Raw genomic sequence first — 16,320 nt, 5'->3', positions numbered from 1 at the left:
TAAAAAGAACTCTCAAAACTAAATAGTAAGAAAATAAACAACCCAATTTTAAAATGGGCAAAAGATTTGAACAGACACTTCACCAAAGAAGATAGACAGATGGCAAATATGCCCATGAAAAGATGCACAAAAGAATGCATCAACAAAATGCAGATTAAAAACTTGGTGAGAAACCTCTTAGAATATCTAAAATTAAAGAGACTGCTGATGAGAATGTAAAATATTACAACTACTTTGGAAAACAGTGTGGCAGTTTCTTACAAAGTTACAGAATTAGCAGTAAACATACACCTACCATATGATCCAAACTTTCCACTCTTAGGTATTAATCCAAGATAAATGGAAGCAGAAGACCTGTGCAAGAATATTCATAGCAGCCTTACTTGTTCCCAAAAATGGAGGGAAAAAAGTGTCAATAGGTTAATGGATAACATGAATAATTTTCAAAATAATTATGCTAAGAGAAATCAGACAAAAAAGAGTACATGATATATTGTTCATAAGAGTTGATGGAAAATTTAAAAATAGAATCCATTTGGCCTTGATGCTAGAACTGTTCTCTAACAAACAGTGACCCACAGGTCATAATATTGAACATTCACAAAACAAACAAAAAACTATAATCCAAGCCTCTATTTGGCCTGGCGGAGAAACATATTTACACAGTTAAGACAAAGTAAATGCTACTTACTAGTTTCCAACTTTTAGAGACAACTGATAAACACAGCACGAAGGTCTTGGTTGTGGTTCCCGAATGAGAATGTTAACAATCTCAGTAACCTCAAAGTAAAATTGTGGAAGAGAGGAAGAAGGGTACCGGAAAGCGTAGGCATGATAATGTTCTCGTTTCACCTGAAGAGGAGTTGAAATATTCAACTAACAATGAAACAAGAAATAGGGATATAAGTGCATCATTTCAAGTCACAAAGGTAACCAACTGCAGAACAATATAAATTGTTCTAAGTAGAACAATGTAATTTTCAAAATTGGAAGAAAGTTTGGAAAGGGCATTTGTATACATGAGCAAAATATTTATCTTGCATAGTAATGAGTCAGTAGATAGTGTCTGAGGTTGATAGTCAAGAAATAGAAGAGTAAGCATATTGTTTAGAGTTAGGGTAGTAACCATCAGAAGCATGAAACCCAGAAATAAAGGAAAGAATAAGCCTCTGGGATGTCAGCCTAGAAGGGACCACAGGAGCCCATGTCTTTCCATCACAAATCCTTGCAGCCTGAGTGAGTCACTACCATATGCATACGTTAATCTGAGGAAAATTAAAATTAAAATCATCGTGGGTGACCACTCAGACCACTCACTCTGGTACCAGTGGCCACCCAGGGGGATCTGAAATACAACGACTATTGGAGTCAGTGCTATTGCAGTCTCCAAAAAGACTACATTCATTAAATTTGGACCATGACAGGCCAAGAGAGCTGGCCACATAGCAACTTCACGTGCCCTCAGTCAACTAGAGCAGGAGACAGTCCTGAGGCCTCACTGGTAATTTCCCCTTCCCCACTGTTGTGCACCTTTGCCCCGTCACTACCCCCATAGGGGGCAGCCAGCCCCATCCCCCATCACACTGCCTCCTTCTATTTGTACCTAGCTCTCGCCTCAGCTGCAAGTGCTCACTGAGGTGTGTGCTTGCTTCTCCACTCCTGTGGGCATCGCAGACTCCCTCAGTGGGCATCACCACGTCCCTGCCCTGCCCCCTCCTTTACATCATGAGTTCAGTCAAGAGCCTCTCCCCACATTCCCCCCAAGCTTTCATCCTGGGCCAAGCTGCAGATCAGTCTGTCTGCATTAACAGCTTACAGTCTTTCCAGTATTCCTTTTTCATTATTATTTTACTTTTTTACTGAAGCATAATTGATTATACATATTTGTGGGGTACAAAGTTGACTACCAATAGTTGTGTACAATATGTGCTGGTCAAATCAGGATAGTCAGCTTATTCATCATTACATTACGTAATGATTCTCTGTGTCCATTAACCAATTTCTCATTAATTTCTCATTAATCCTCCTCCATTTCTCCTCCCCCTTCCCACTTCTAGTAACCACAGTTCTGTTCTCTCCTTCTAAAAGTTCAATGTATTATTGTGATTGTTGTTTCTTTCTTTCTCTCCTTCTTTCTTTGTTTGTTAATTCAACTCCCACTTGTGAGTGAGGACATGCAGTATTTCTCTTTCTGCACATGATTTTCTCCAGGCTCATCTATGTTGCTGCAAATGGCAGAATTTCGTTCTTCTTTATGGCTGAGTAGTATTCCGTGGTATATATATACCACATTTTCCTTATCCAGTCATCCAACGATGGAAATTTAGTTTGGTTCCATAGGCTGGCTATTGTAAATAGAGCTGTGATGAGCATGGGAGTGCAGGTTTCCCTTTGACGTGATGATTTCCATTCCTTTGGATATATACCCAGTAGTAGGATTGCTGGATCATATGGTAGTTCTATCTGTAGTTGTTTAAGGAACCTCCATACTGTTCTCCATAATGGCTGCACTAATTTATAGTCCCACCAACAGTGCAGAAGTTTTCCCCTTTCTCCACATCCTTGTCAGCATTTGTTATTCTCAGTCTTTTTGATAATAGCCAGGTTAACTGGGATGAGATGGTATCTCAGAGTGGTTTTGATTTGCATTTCCCTGATGATTAATGATGTTGAGCATTTTTTCATATACCTGTTGGCCATGCATATGTCCTCCTTTGAGAGATGTCTATTCAACTCCTTTGCCCATTTTTAATAGTATTCTTTGGGGTTTTTTACTATAAAGTTATTTGAATTCCTTGTATATTCTGGATATTAATCCCTTGTTGGACTTATAGTTTGCAAATATTTTCTCCCATTCTTAGGTTGTCTTTTCACTCTGTTGACTGTTTCTTTTGCTGTGCATAAGCTTTTTCTGTTTGATATAATCTCATTTGTTTATTTTATCATTTGTTGTCTGTATTTTGGGGGTCTTATTCAGAAAGTCTTTGCCCAGCCCTACATCCTGGAGTGTTTCCCCTACATTTTCTTCAAAAAGCTTTAAAGTCTTGAATCTTATATCTAAGTCTTTAATCCATTTTGAGTTGATTTTGGTATATGGTGAGAGGTACGGGTCTAGTTTCATTCTTCTACACGTGAATGTCCAGTTTTCCCAGAGTTCTTGACTCACCAACATCCCACCCTTGCATCTGGATGCCTGGATGCCTCCCCAGTCCAGCTGCATGTCATTTATGTTATGAGGGGACATTTGTTTCTTGCCAGTGAGATTAGCATAAGCCAAGTGGAGTTGGTTTTTTTAATTGTTAAAAAACTCATGCAAACAAACAAAAAGAACAAAATTTCAGTTTATTTGTTCCTAAATGTCTGAGATTAAACGACTGTGAGAGGGGAATAGCTACGTTATTGATCGGGACAAGAGTAGAGCTTTTATTCTGCAAGCCCTGGAAAGAACATTAAAAGGCTCTATGTCTTAGTATTTTGACATAATCACTCTGTGCCTGGAAATTGTTGTGCTGTAAAATTAGTAAAAAATAGGATCTTCCTTAAAACCATATACTACACCCAAATGGAGACTTTATGAATTAAAAATATTACCAAGCAATGTTAAATGTTGACATTTCCTAATATCTCAAATGTCACCCTCTTCTTTGTCTTTTCTTTAAAGTAGTTTTTAAGAAGCTATTTTTTATTTTCAAAACCAGAAACTTATTCGCTTTTTAAAACCAGGTTACTTATTTAATAATTCCCCCCTAATTCATCAAAGTTAGAAACAAATACTTTAAGGCATTTTTAAGCTGTGGTTTCAATTATACTTGTTTCCATGTGAGTTTAGTAAATCCACATGGTATGTAGGGAAGCTCTTAAACCAGAAAAGTGACATTTATGGATGACTGTGACATTTTAAAATACTGCCAACTTGAAGACACCTCTGCTCTCCTGCTTCTCTTTCCTAGATGAGCTGACATGAAATCACAGTGTTAGTGCAAGCGGGAGCCATAGAGAACATTCGCTGGCGCCTCTCCTACGCCCAGCTTAGAAACTGGTAAACAAAAAAGAATCTTTTTCCCTCTCTTCTGCAGAATCCCAACCCAGGATTATTTGCTGTAAAGCGCCCTCTGACCTACATGGAAACTTTGATAGATTACCATCTGTGCTCTCACCCCAAGTACAAGTTTACCAAAGAGACCCATGATGGATCCAGCATTCCTGTTACCCAAAAGGAGTTTCTTCATCACACGGTAATACCATCATCAGACTCACATGGTATAAATAACTCCATGGTCTGACTTCCTCTTTCTCTAGCCCCAACAAGTATAGAAACATCAGAATGGATGAGGTGGCAATGTAACAAATGCACAGTTAGGGTAGTGGCTCCAAAGAATTCCTTTCCCCACCAGGTGACCAACCTGACCTGAATACCCAGAGAAACCTCTTGAAGCTTACCATCAGACCCCTCAAACCCAATAAATCCCTAACTCAGATCATTATCTCTGCCCCACTTCTACCAACCACACCCCAAACTTTCTCCTCTTGTATCACCTACTTGCCCTTTTGTTCTATGGACTTGTGCAGTTCCCCATGTGATCCTTGGTCCCTCCCCATGTCTAACCACCACTGGATGCCACCAATCTATCTGCCCCATGGCCCACCACTGCTGTGGGTGGCTCTCCATAGAAATCTTCCTTGCACACAAATCTGATCTTGCCGTGACCTGTCTGCCTCTCCAGCCATGTTCCCCCCATCTCTATTACATGCCTGCACGCAACCACATTTGCACATGCAGTTGCCCTGCCTGGAGTGCCATCCGATGAACTGCCCATCCTCTTTGAATGCTGCATTAGCATTGCATTCACAATAATCGAAGTAGATTTGAAGGTCACAGCTGCCCTCCATCACCAGGACATGTTGCTTGTGTGCCTAATGAAGCAAGGGAAAAAACCTCTCCTTTGTTCCTAATTCTGTGTGGTATTATCTGATGCCCTTTGCTGGAGTGCTTGTCTCTTTGCTTCAGAAAAATTCAGTAAGTGTTAATGAAATTATAAACTTTGGAGCTAACTGTTTAGGACTGAAAAGTAAGTCAGTTGAATGAAGTGGAAGTCCCTCCTAGAGTTTATCTCACCAAATAGTTCCTTTCCATACCATACCCTGTGCCGGCTTTTCTTACAGGACATTATTCCTGGAATAATGCACTGGAAGAGGTTCCAGTCCCTGGATCTCTCTTCCCTGCCCGAAACCTCTAAGGCGGAGACGACACAGAGGTGAGCACTCTGTTGTCACATGAGGTATGCTGCCCCACAGAGTACAGAGGCTGTGATCCCCAAACGTTAAATGCCAATAATATATTAAACCATACTTTTAAATCATGAGGGAAGTTCACTAGTCAGAGAAATGGCATGATGTATAACTGATTTTCATATTTGGAATTTATCTTCATTCAGATACACTTTTTTAAAAAAGTAACATCACACGTGGATAACTGGCAATGCTTCAGTAAAAGCAGACAACCAATCCATATAATTCCACTGAAATATTCACAGCCAATTTTTAAAATTTATAAATTACCAAGCTTAGCCTTCTGCATCCTTCATCTCCAGTTCCAGAGGATCCAGTTCTCTCTCTTGCCACAGCATGGCATTCACTGTCAGCCCCACAGCTGTCCTCACACAGAGACAGCTCAGCTCCAGATACAGCCCGTGGCTCTGCTACAGAAACAGAACGGGTAGATAAGAATATTGTTTAAGCAAAGAAAGATGAAATTTAGAGTAACCACATTTCTGCTAAATGCTTGTTTAATATCTCTTCAAAGCAGTAAGAGATCACACAAATAGCCTGATACCTTTTCTTTAGACTCTGCCTGGCCAGTAGCCCACATCTTCAGTCCATTGTCCTTACAAATATTGCTAAACGAGTTATTGAGTATCGGTGAGAAAATGTGACTAATGTCCCAGAATGATTATCAGCGCTCACCTTTTGTTCAAATCCTCTGTTCCAGAATGAGGCTTACTCCAAGGTGGCAGAGCCCTGTCATGGTCCTAAGAGTGCCAGGAAGCCTGAGCTCTGCCACCAACCAAGATCAGCAGGTGATCTTTATACGCTCCCCCTCCCCCAAACTCCCCCTAGTGTATCCTGGGTCCTCTGACTCTGAAACTCACCAAGAATGCCACACAATCTCCAGGAGGCGGGCCCAGTCCTCCTGTCAATAAGACAAGGGGATTGGACTTGTTACAAAGGTCTTTCTCAGCCTTGACACTTCTGTTTTAGTAGGAATGCAAAAGCTCGGCCAGTGTGTAGCTGCCTTTATAATACCTGTGCACCTGCCCCTCCCCAGGTCTTTGAGGAGATGGTGGAACACAGGTTGTGACCCTAGAGCTTAATTCTACTTCCTTCATTGCCAGCAGGAAAGGCTGCTCCTGAGTTAAGCCAAATGCAGGCGTACTTCCAGAGACTTCTCCGTGTGCCGACCCTTTGAGTTATTTCCTTAGTGCCCTACTACTCTCCTTTGCCTGGAGATCAGCGTGAGATAAACAAAGAGCACTCAGCATAGAATTTGGGACATAACAGGAGCTCCAAAGTATTATCCCTTTTGTATTACTTCATCCATTCCTCCTTCACCCTGTGGCCATCTCAAAATAAACTCAGCATCTCTGTTCTTCATTTTTAACATATTTCTAAAATGTCAAATCTCCAGAATTGGGGAAACAATGGCACTGTAGAGGGAAGGAAGGCTTTGGTGTTAGAGAACTGCCTGCTTTACAGGCAAACTGTGTCACAGTTCTCTGTCCATGGGCGATTACTTATTACTGAAGCTCTTTGAGCAATAATTTCTCCATCTGTGAAACCAGGGCGAGGACAGCATCCTCACCCGGGCTGCTGTGAGGATTAAAGTAAAAGTGTTAAGCGAAGCATCTAGCATCATGCCTGGTGCATGCTCTAATAACTTCCTTCTCTTCTACCCTCCACCCCCACCCACCACACCCCGCAATCACTGTTGCCACCAGATGGCGATGGTCCGTCACCGCGTCAACAGACTGCCTCGTTTTGCTAGGGGACTGGGTCACTTCAAAACGGACCCATGTAAGCGGTAAACTGCATAGCTGGGTTTGGGGTATTGTCAGAAGACTGAAAAAACAAAATGAGAAATGGTGAGAGGTGGCAATTGTTCGCATTTACCTGCTGTCATCACACACAGATCTCAAGAATTAAGAAAAAACACCCAATTTTTTTTTTTTTTTTCCCAAAGCAATTCCTTGGAAAAAACTCCCTAGGCTGTTCTTTCAACAAGCAAACAGAATGCAGTTACCTTGGGCTTGAATAACCATGAATTAAACATGAATTTTACATGGATTAAAGAAACTCTGCAACCTGGTGTTTTTTCAGCTTCTGGGCCTGAGTGCTCCGTAGGGCCAGTTTGTTTCAAAATAAACTGCAGTTGTGTAACAGCTTATAAAATCAAGAGAGGATTTTATATTTCCTTATCACGTATTTCCACTTGGTGTAAGATTCTAGGTCATGTTTTTATTTCTAAAATCAGTTATAAAATAATGGCAGTTCCTTTTTTTAAGTTTTGTCTTTGCTCGTTCGGGCTGCTATAACAAAATATCATAGACTGGGTAGATTATAAACAACAGAAATTTATTTTCACAGTTCTGGAGGCTGGAAGTCCAAGAACAAGGTGCGAACAGATTTGGTATCTAGTGAGAGCCCACCTCCTGGCTCAAACATGGCCATCTTCTCACCGTGTCCTCACATGGTGGAAGCCTTCATGACCTGAATCACCTCCCAAAGGCTCCATCTCCAAACACCATCACATTGTGGGTTAGGTTTCCCAACATATGAATTTTGGGGGGAGACATTCAATCTATAGCAAGTTCCCACAAATCCATTAACAATAATTCAACTTTACAGCCATTTTGCTTGAATAAATGACCTCCTATTACATGTGAGGTTTTCCTTACATCCTTTGCCCCTGAGAGTTATGTGTATGTTGTTAAACCATACAATATAGTTTACATAAGTTATTTTTGTATCCATAATAATTGAAGCAGGTCATTGATTACTGTATAGTAAATTCAGAGAGAATGAGTCTCTATGGACTTCCATAAAATCTGAGAGTCAGCACCAACCAAAGAAATTATCTAATCCACTATTTCCCAGACTTTTGGATTTTATAGATGAGTATTTCCTAGAAGAATTTTGGGAACTGACTTAGGGGGGTCAGAGTTTTATTTTGTCAAGTAAGAACATTAAAACAAACAAAGCAAAACAAACAAAAAGGCCCAACCACCATCTATTCTCATCTCCATTTCAATTCTAAAACAACATATTAATACACACACCAAAAAAAGGTAAGAGGACCATAGTCTCGTGATTTTAAAACTGGACTACTTTTGTTTCATAAAAACTTTTGATTGTTAACATTCTGTCTTCCCAGACTAGTCTGGTTTCTGGAGAGAGATCTCGTTTCTCAGTTTCTCAGTCCCTACTCTTACAGGAATCACTTCTGGGTGGAATTTTCAATTAGAACCTGGATTCTTTGTCATGAACTTAGCAAATAGAGCTAATCTCAGCGTGGTGGGGCACGGGTTTCTTTTAGTGAGAATGAAATTAAAGGCCAAAACCTGAGTGCTAGGTGTGCACACTGCTACTGGGGTGTTTTGATTTTGTGGTCTTTTCAGTAGACAAAGCCAGGGATACACACACACACACACACACACACACACACACACACACTGCATACATACAGATACATGTACGCACACACATATATACATATGTGCATATAAACACACATATACACAAACATATACCTATTTTGGAAATTGTGAATTCACACCAACACTTAAAATTCCCATCCATATCCGCAGAGACATTACTTGCTTTCCGCCATTCCATATTTGCATCCCCCTTCTTCCTCTGTGAAAACTCTGGCTCCTACCACATTTACGTACTCAATTTTATGATACACCTAAAATAATTCATTATCGCTTCCACCATAACTACTTTAATAAACAAGCGTAATAAATAGAGCTCAGGTTCATTTGCAACTCTCCTCCCACTCCATCCCACCCAAGACTGTGGGTGTATTGTCCGGTACTTATAAGTTACTTGGGTAAGTTACTTGGGTTATTTCTTTCTGTCTTTTCCCTCCCTCCCTCCCTCCCTCTCTCTCTCTCTCTCTCTCTCTCTCTCTCTCTCTCTCATTCCTTCTTTCCTTTCTCTATCTCTCTCAATATCTTTCTCTCTCTTTTTCTTTCCTTCTCTTTCCCTTCAGATAATGGAATTTATGTAAAATGTAACTATTTGTTTCAGTTTGCTTTCAGTTTTTGTTTTTATTTCCCTTTCTTGTAGATTTAATTTTATTTTTTCAGCATTATCATGTTTTCCAAACAAAAAGGCTTACTCGGGGAAGTGCCCCTCCCTCCAATCTCCCTTCCACCCCGTCCCCCGCCCCTGGTAGGTGCCCAGCTTGTTCTTCCAACTGATCCTTCCTGTGCTGCTTTTTGTAACGCTAAGCAGAATATATGCATTTTTCTTATTTTCCTTTCTTTCTTATACAGAAAGTGACATTCTAGATATGGTTTTCTGCATTTGCTTTTTTTACTAAATATCTCCTGAAAATCCCTCCACTCACAGGTATCCTCCTCATTCTTTTTTCCGTCTGTAAAAACCATGTTGCATCATTTTTTTCAACCAGTCTCCATACTTGTATGAAAAGCAGGTGCATTTTCACACAAGAACAAAACAGGATAAGAGTCTTCTATCAAAGACACATGTGCACACAGAAGAGAGCCTCAATTAATCCCTGTTCTCCATTCCCACTTCCTGCCTTCCCTTCAGCCCGCGGCCTTTCCCATGTCCCTGAGGAGGTCCATTTCCTTCCCTGTGTGCTCCAGGCTCTGTCATTCTTTGCTCTTTTTCATGAGACAGCACTCTTCCAAGCTTCTAGAAATTTCTTCCAGAAAATTGTTCAAAATTTTTATCCCCTGATGTCTTTTCTTCTGTTCTCTTTGCTGTTGTGTGTTCAGTTTTTATTCCTTTAACATCATTTGAAAGGTTTTAGGCTGGCAGGTTAGCTCAGTTGGTTAGAGCTGGTAACACCACGGTCTGCAGTGTGATCCTGGTACCAGCCAGCTGCCAGGAAAAAAAAAAAAAAAAAAAAACAGTTTTCCTTGACAATCTCATTTTAAAGGTTTATAAGGATGGAATTGAAACCACAAAAACAAAAAAAGTGAGTGTTCATTCCACCATCTTGAAACAAAAGTTTGCTGCCAACTTTAAAAATAACAATATTTTTTTTCTCCCTGTCTCAATTATTTTTAATGTCTTCAATACCCAGGAATTTTTATATAAAGCTTTAAGGTTACAATACCAAAGTCTACATAAGGATGTGGGAAGGAAGGTTTGAAATTGAAGAAAATGACTAAGGAAGGCAAAGGTGGGGAAAAAAACACTAAGAACAAGAAGTAAACTAACGAACCATACCCACCCCAGGAAATTATATAATTTTAGATACCACCAACCAAAAAAGCCTATGATTCTGTGTTTAAACTCCAGAAAATGTCCCCCTGGGCGGCGCTCTCCTGGGCTGCACGGGCCTGTTGCGGCCTTGCCTTTGCCTCCCGGGAAACGCGGGTGGGTTTTCGGGACTGAGGAAGGACAGAGCGGTAGAGGCCTCACCAGTGGTGAAATAAAAATGCTTCAGAAAATTACATAAAGACCCCCAGACTACTAACGTGATCACTTATCCCTGACTGTAGTGTGATTTTTCCGCAGCTGCGATTCCTTCAATTCAGTCATGCTTCCTATAGACGTCCCTGCCGTTCTTGACGCCTTACCAGAAGAAGACAGACTGGAAATAGTCGAACGGTATGTTTTTTGCCTTTGGTCTCTAATGTGTTCTGTTTTCCAAAAATATTCAAGGCATTGTGAGGGATTTTAAAAGAACACAGCACCTGAGCATGCAACTCAGATGAGAAGACAAGGCTCACACCCAAGCGTGCCACCCCCTAGATACAATGTTATGTTACGTTCCTGGAGGAGAACAGACAGTCCCTAGGGTCTGCAATTGGCTGATCTTTAGATGCTCCAGGAGCTGAAGGGAGTGGAGCTCAGAGGTGGTGCAGAGTGGCCTTGGAAGGCTTCAGTGGTCACAGGGACTTGGGTTAGTATGTGAAAGATGGGTAGGATCTGGGCAGGCTTAAAGAAATACAAGCCCCGTAGCAAGATGCTTACACTTGATTTTACGGTTCAGCCTCCAAGCCAGTGAAAATATGTCTTATAGATGTACCCAGATATCACATTGTACTCCATGAATATATGCAATTATTACGGGTCGATTAAAAAAATAAATTTAAAAGGAAAAAAAAGTCCAGAGACAGAAGTAGATTAGACGTTACCAGAAACTGGAGGGAAGGAATAACGGGAAGTTGTTACTTAATGGGCACAGAGTTTATGTTTAGGATGATGAAATGGTTTTGATAATAGACAGGTAGTAGACACACGGCATTGTGAATGTAATTAATTCTACAGAACTGTCGGTTTAAAAACAGTTAAAATGGCAAATCTTATGTATATTTTACCACAATAAAAAAAAAAGTCCTTGAATCTCCTGTCACCATGCCCATTTAAGCCTGATGGCTAGAGAGGCCCAGCAGCAGACTGGAACAAGAGTGGGAAAGCTGAGCCAAGCAGAGTGTGTGCCCTTGTCTTGCAGCAGCTTCTCCACTGTGAGCACCTCAGTGCATGGCCCCCAAACCCCCAGCACGCACGCATCTGAGCTGAGTTGCCTCCCATTGCCCCATATGCTAATGCCTCTAGATCTCAGTCAGTACTTTTTCCTTTTTAAAATATATCACCACATAATTTCAGAGAGAAAATTAGAAGTTCCATATGTTTTAGCAGGTGCTTTCTACCAGGCACAAATCTCTAAGTTTTCTAGTTTAATTAGCCAACATAGCATAAAGTTTTATACATACAAACAAGAGAGGGAAGAGCTGGGTTGGCCAAGGCCATCTGGGGACATGTCCTGCAGCATCCTTGCTGATTTTCACTTCTTAAATCCATTATTCCAAAATATTTTTGTTTTTAATAAATCCAGACTTTCATATTCTTAATTATACCATCAGTTGTGATAGAGCAAAGAAATCCTGATCACTCAAGCACAGATAACAACCCATCACTGTCATGGTTAGACTAGGGTCACTGCCAGACTGCCCTGTGATAACAGGAAATGGTTTATTATTTGCCAGACTACAGCATCTTTCACACTAGATATACCCCAAAATAAGTATTTGTTGCTTACTGTGTCATTTCTTTCTTTTATAAACACATGCTATATTGATACTTTCAGTACATTTTTACATGTAAATAATCAATTACTGAAATCCGAAATATCCGAGGTATATATCCAGTTCTTCTAAGACCCACCCACATACAATGACACTTGACAATACTTCAGCGTCCAAAGCTTGGAATCCAGATCTGAAAAAGAAGGTTGAAGTGCCTTCTATTCAGACCACTGCATGAGGGCATTTCTTGAGAGTGCTGCAGCCAGGGTGGGATGATACACATTTGCTTCAAGGTCAACTGAACAAGTCCTGCCAGGCCTGGCTTGCTAGGGAGACACTCAGCAGATCAAAATATAGCCAACTCCTCCTCCAATCAGCACAAATGTACACACCATTGTGACTCGGTTTCCTCATCTTTGAAATGGGAATAACCATACCTCCTTCGGAGGAGGTTGTCAGAATTAAAGGCAACCGTATGATGCTGAAGAGGAGGATGGTGATTATAATAACCAACACTTACTGAGCACTAAATGCATATCGAGTGATGCTTTGCATACAGTCTCATTTACTCCCCCAGGATGAGGTCTTACTGTGATGCCCTCCTTAGAGATGAGAAAATTGCTAATGGGAAGATAATGGTTGCAAAGCAGCAGCATAGTGATTCGCATGTAACAGCTGCTTGGTAAATGTTAGCTTTCAATCTTATGGGACTGTAACAACTTTTTTCAGTTTTCAAGGGTATTTTCCTTAACAGAAAATCACCATGGCCACCTCTGTTTACGTATCACAGCTGACTAAAATGTTCCTGTTTGTAGTTCCAAACTTTGAAGCCTTTGTTGCCTTTGTTGATCTTGGAAGCATTTCTCTTTGAGTGTAATGGAGACTGCCGCTGTCAAAAAATTAATTGCCCTCTTGTTCTTAAGTCACAGAGTTGTTGAAACTAGAGGCTAAATTCCCTTTCTTGTAGTTAAGTCATCCATTTGAGTAGGCCTTTGCCAGCAGATGTTAACAGATGAGATATATTCCACTTCTGAGGTCAGGGCTCTTAACAGAGTGCGTGTGTCTCCTCCACACTCTCCCTCCTTTACTTTGCTCCAGCTGAAACCCAAACACGCAGTGACCCAGCTTGAACCAACCAACAACAAAGCTCTAGGCCAGAGGTCAGCAAACTATGGCCCAAGGTCAAACCTGGCCTGCCACCTGTGTTTGTAAATAAAGTTTTATTGTAAAACAGCCACACACATTTGTTTACATATTTCCTATGATCCCTTTCATGCTACAACAGCAAAGGTGAGTAGTTGTAACAGAGACCATATGACCCACAAAGTCTTTACAGAAAAAGTTTCCCAATCCATGCTCTAGAGGATAGCAGACCACAAAGTGATTAAAAATAACCTAGACCCCTTTAACTTCTCCTTTTACCCATAGACTATTTAGAATTATGTTGTTAATTTTTTTTAACTAATATATATTTTTTTACATTCTATGATGTTGTTGCAAAGCAGTTGGGAGGGAGGGGGAGAGGGGAAAGGGGAAGGAAATGGGATGGAAGAAGGAGGAAGGAGGAGGGGCAGGATTGAGGCCTGTGTCACCCCCCACATTCCCACAGGAAAGACCAGGGGGCTTCCAGCAGTGCTTGGTCATTGTCAGGCTGCGTGCAGATGTTAGGGGTGTGTGGCAAAAGCCCTCACTTCCCACCTCCCCAGCTCAGGAACCCGGGGCCCTTCTTGCTGTGGCTTGGTGGTCATTGCTGGGCTGGCTGCAGGTGTGGGGGGTGCATGGCCAAGGCCTGAAGCCCCACAATGCCCTAGCTCAGGAGAGCCCAGGGAGCTACCCATGGCAGCTTGGTGGTCGTTGCTGGGGTGGTTACACTTATGAGGGGGGTTGTGGCTGAGGCCTGGGGCCCCATGCTCGGGACTGGTTGCAGGTGTGTGGGGTCATGGCTGAGGCCCCCAGCCCTCCCAACTTTCTATTGTGGTAGCCCATGGGACTTCCTCTCCTTCTAGGTGTTATAGGTGTTCTTTGGTGAAATGAGACCTTTACTAGTTAATATCAAACTTTGTCTCTGGTTGTGGGTACTTTGTTTTTTCTTTCAGTTCTGTGTTGGATTATTGCGGTTCCCATCACTCAAACTCTGTGCTGGAACTAATTTGCTGTCCTTTGCTTACTTCTAAAATGGGCGAATTTCTGTGGGGACCAGTACTTGAGCTCTGTGGTTTAGCTAAATTGCTGCTTTGCTGCTGATTCTCTAGAGAAGGGTTTTTGTGCAGCTCAGGTTTTAATAGTTGACTTTATAGGTACTTCTGGGTCTAGTGAAATCTGGTGCACCTGGTTTGTGTAGAAACTCTGGTCTGGGCCTGAGTCTTTTCATCAAACTGCACCCCGTGCAATTCTATTTTCCTGACCAGTCTCCTCTGAGTGGTCCTGCACTAACTGGGGTGCAGATCAGCTGTCCTTGCTGTGCCCCAGTATTTCCCCCAGTGGTCCCATCTCCCCCACCACCCATGCTCCAAACACTTCCCATGGGACAGGACATGTGCTGGTCCCTTGCGATGACTCACTGGCCTCTGAGTGGCTCCTTTTTTTTCAGTTGTTGTGTCTCCTCATTCCTGTGTGGGTCCACAGGAACCCTATTAGTGGTCTTGCTGTCCTGGGGGCCACCAAAGCCCTCTTCTCCCCTGCCACCTCCAAGCAGCTTCATCCAAAGGGCACAGCTGTGGCTTTTGCTGGCTCCTGCTCCATGCACTCAGCAGCTCCAGCCTGGATGCGGCCAGGGCTCGAAACAGTCAGAGCAGTTCTTTCTTTCCTAATCGTGGCTTCTCCCACCTTCATGCTCTCCATAGGTCTCTCCTCCTCTTCCCCTGAGCTCTAGCCACCCCAGCTTGGCTATCGTTCCTTTTTAATAGTTGTAAATCAGTTAATGTGTGGAAGAGAGTGATGCTGAGGACCCTCTATTCTGCCATCTTGACTGGAGTCTATTTAATTTTAAAGCAATTGTGGACTTTCTAATTAATCTGCTTTGCTGTTGATCTTTATTCTAATTCCATTGTAGCCAGAGAACATATTCCGGATGATTTCAATCTTTTGAAATTATTCAGGCTTTCTTTATGGCCCAAGATATGACCTATTTTGGTAAATGTTCCATGTGCACTTGAAAAGCATATGAATTATGTAACTTGATTTTTAAAAATTGCTTTTAATTCTCTGGTTATAAATAATTACCATTGTTCCTACCATTGTTTGTTGGTGGAAACGATTTATCAGCCTCATACTTTTCTAAACATAGACTCAACAAAAGTAGATGGAACTAACGTTGAAAGCCACAAAAATTGCATAACTCCTAAATGATCACAATATTTCATTCTGTTTTTACATTGGGAAGGAAAAGTGGTTCCCACTAAACATCTCATTACTTTTCAGTGAGCTCTGTGAACAGAATGTAGAAGTTATGTTGACTCCAGAAATTATCCAGGTGGAATTCCCCATGTTGGACTATAAGGACAGCAGGAAGAAGTAAGTGGATGCTTTGATGCCTTGTTAAGAGATAGCCATGGATAGAATTTGTCCTACATGAAGTACAAGACTGTCACATTGTCTGAGCCTGCATAGTTCAAGGTCCAAAAGAGACATATTTCTGATGCTTCATATATTTAGATGTGTATTTTATTTTATGTACAATTACACTCCCTAAAATGTTATTGGCAATAAGTCTTTAAACACCGAACCCAATTTTTCCATTCACTTATCATTCAGTTCCAGAGGTGTGTCTGTTTCTTGTTAATAGTTGACTGAGTTTCATTCAATATAAGGAACCCAGGCTCCGGAGCCAGGCCAGATCTGGGGCTGAATCCCAGCTCCACCATTTATCACATGTGAGATCTCGAGCCAAGTCACTTACCTTTTCTGGTCCTCATTTTCTTCATCTGTACCATGCAGAAAATAAGATTCTGTCATGGGGCAGTTGTGAGGATTGGCTGAGATGCCAAACGTGGAAGCATCTAGCCAGTTGCCTGATGTGAACTAGAGCCCAGCAAGT

At 41.6% G+C, this 16,320-nt stretch overlaps 1 protein-coding gene across 1 annotated transcript in view; it reads left to right on the top strand.

The window, feature by feature from the left end:
• The window catches only part of CFAP221 (cilia and flagella associated protein 221), a 104,017-nt gene that overhangs the window by 83,929 nt on the left and 3,768 nt on the right, over positions 1–16,320 (top strand). Inside the window, exons 19-22 of the mRNA XM_063078975.1 lie at positions 4,077–4,235; positions 5,164–5,255; positions 10,771–10,863; positions 15,705–15,797. Of these exons, the coding sequence (XP_062935045.1) occupies positions 4,077–4,235; positions 5,164–5,255; positions 10,771–10,863; positions 15,705–15,797 (437 nt within the window). The remainder of the gene's footprint in view (positions 1–4,076; positions 4,236–5,163; positions 5,256–10,770; positions 10,864–15,704; positions 15,798–16,320) is intronic.

Source organism: Cynocephalus volans, chromosome 1 (genome assembly GCF_027409185.1).
Source record: "Cynocephalus volans isolate mCynVol1 chromosome 1, mCynVol1.pri, whole genome shotgun sequence".
Lineage (NCBI taxonomy): Eukaryota > Metazoa > Chordata > Mammalia > Dermoptera > Cynocephalidae > Cynocephalus > Cynocephalus volans.
This window is presented reverse-complemented; position numbering and strand designations above follow the sequence as displayed.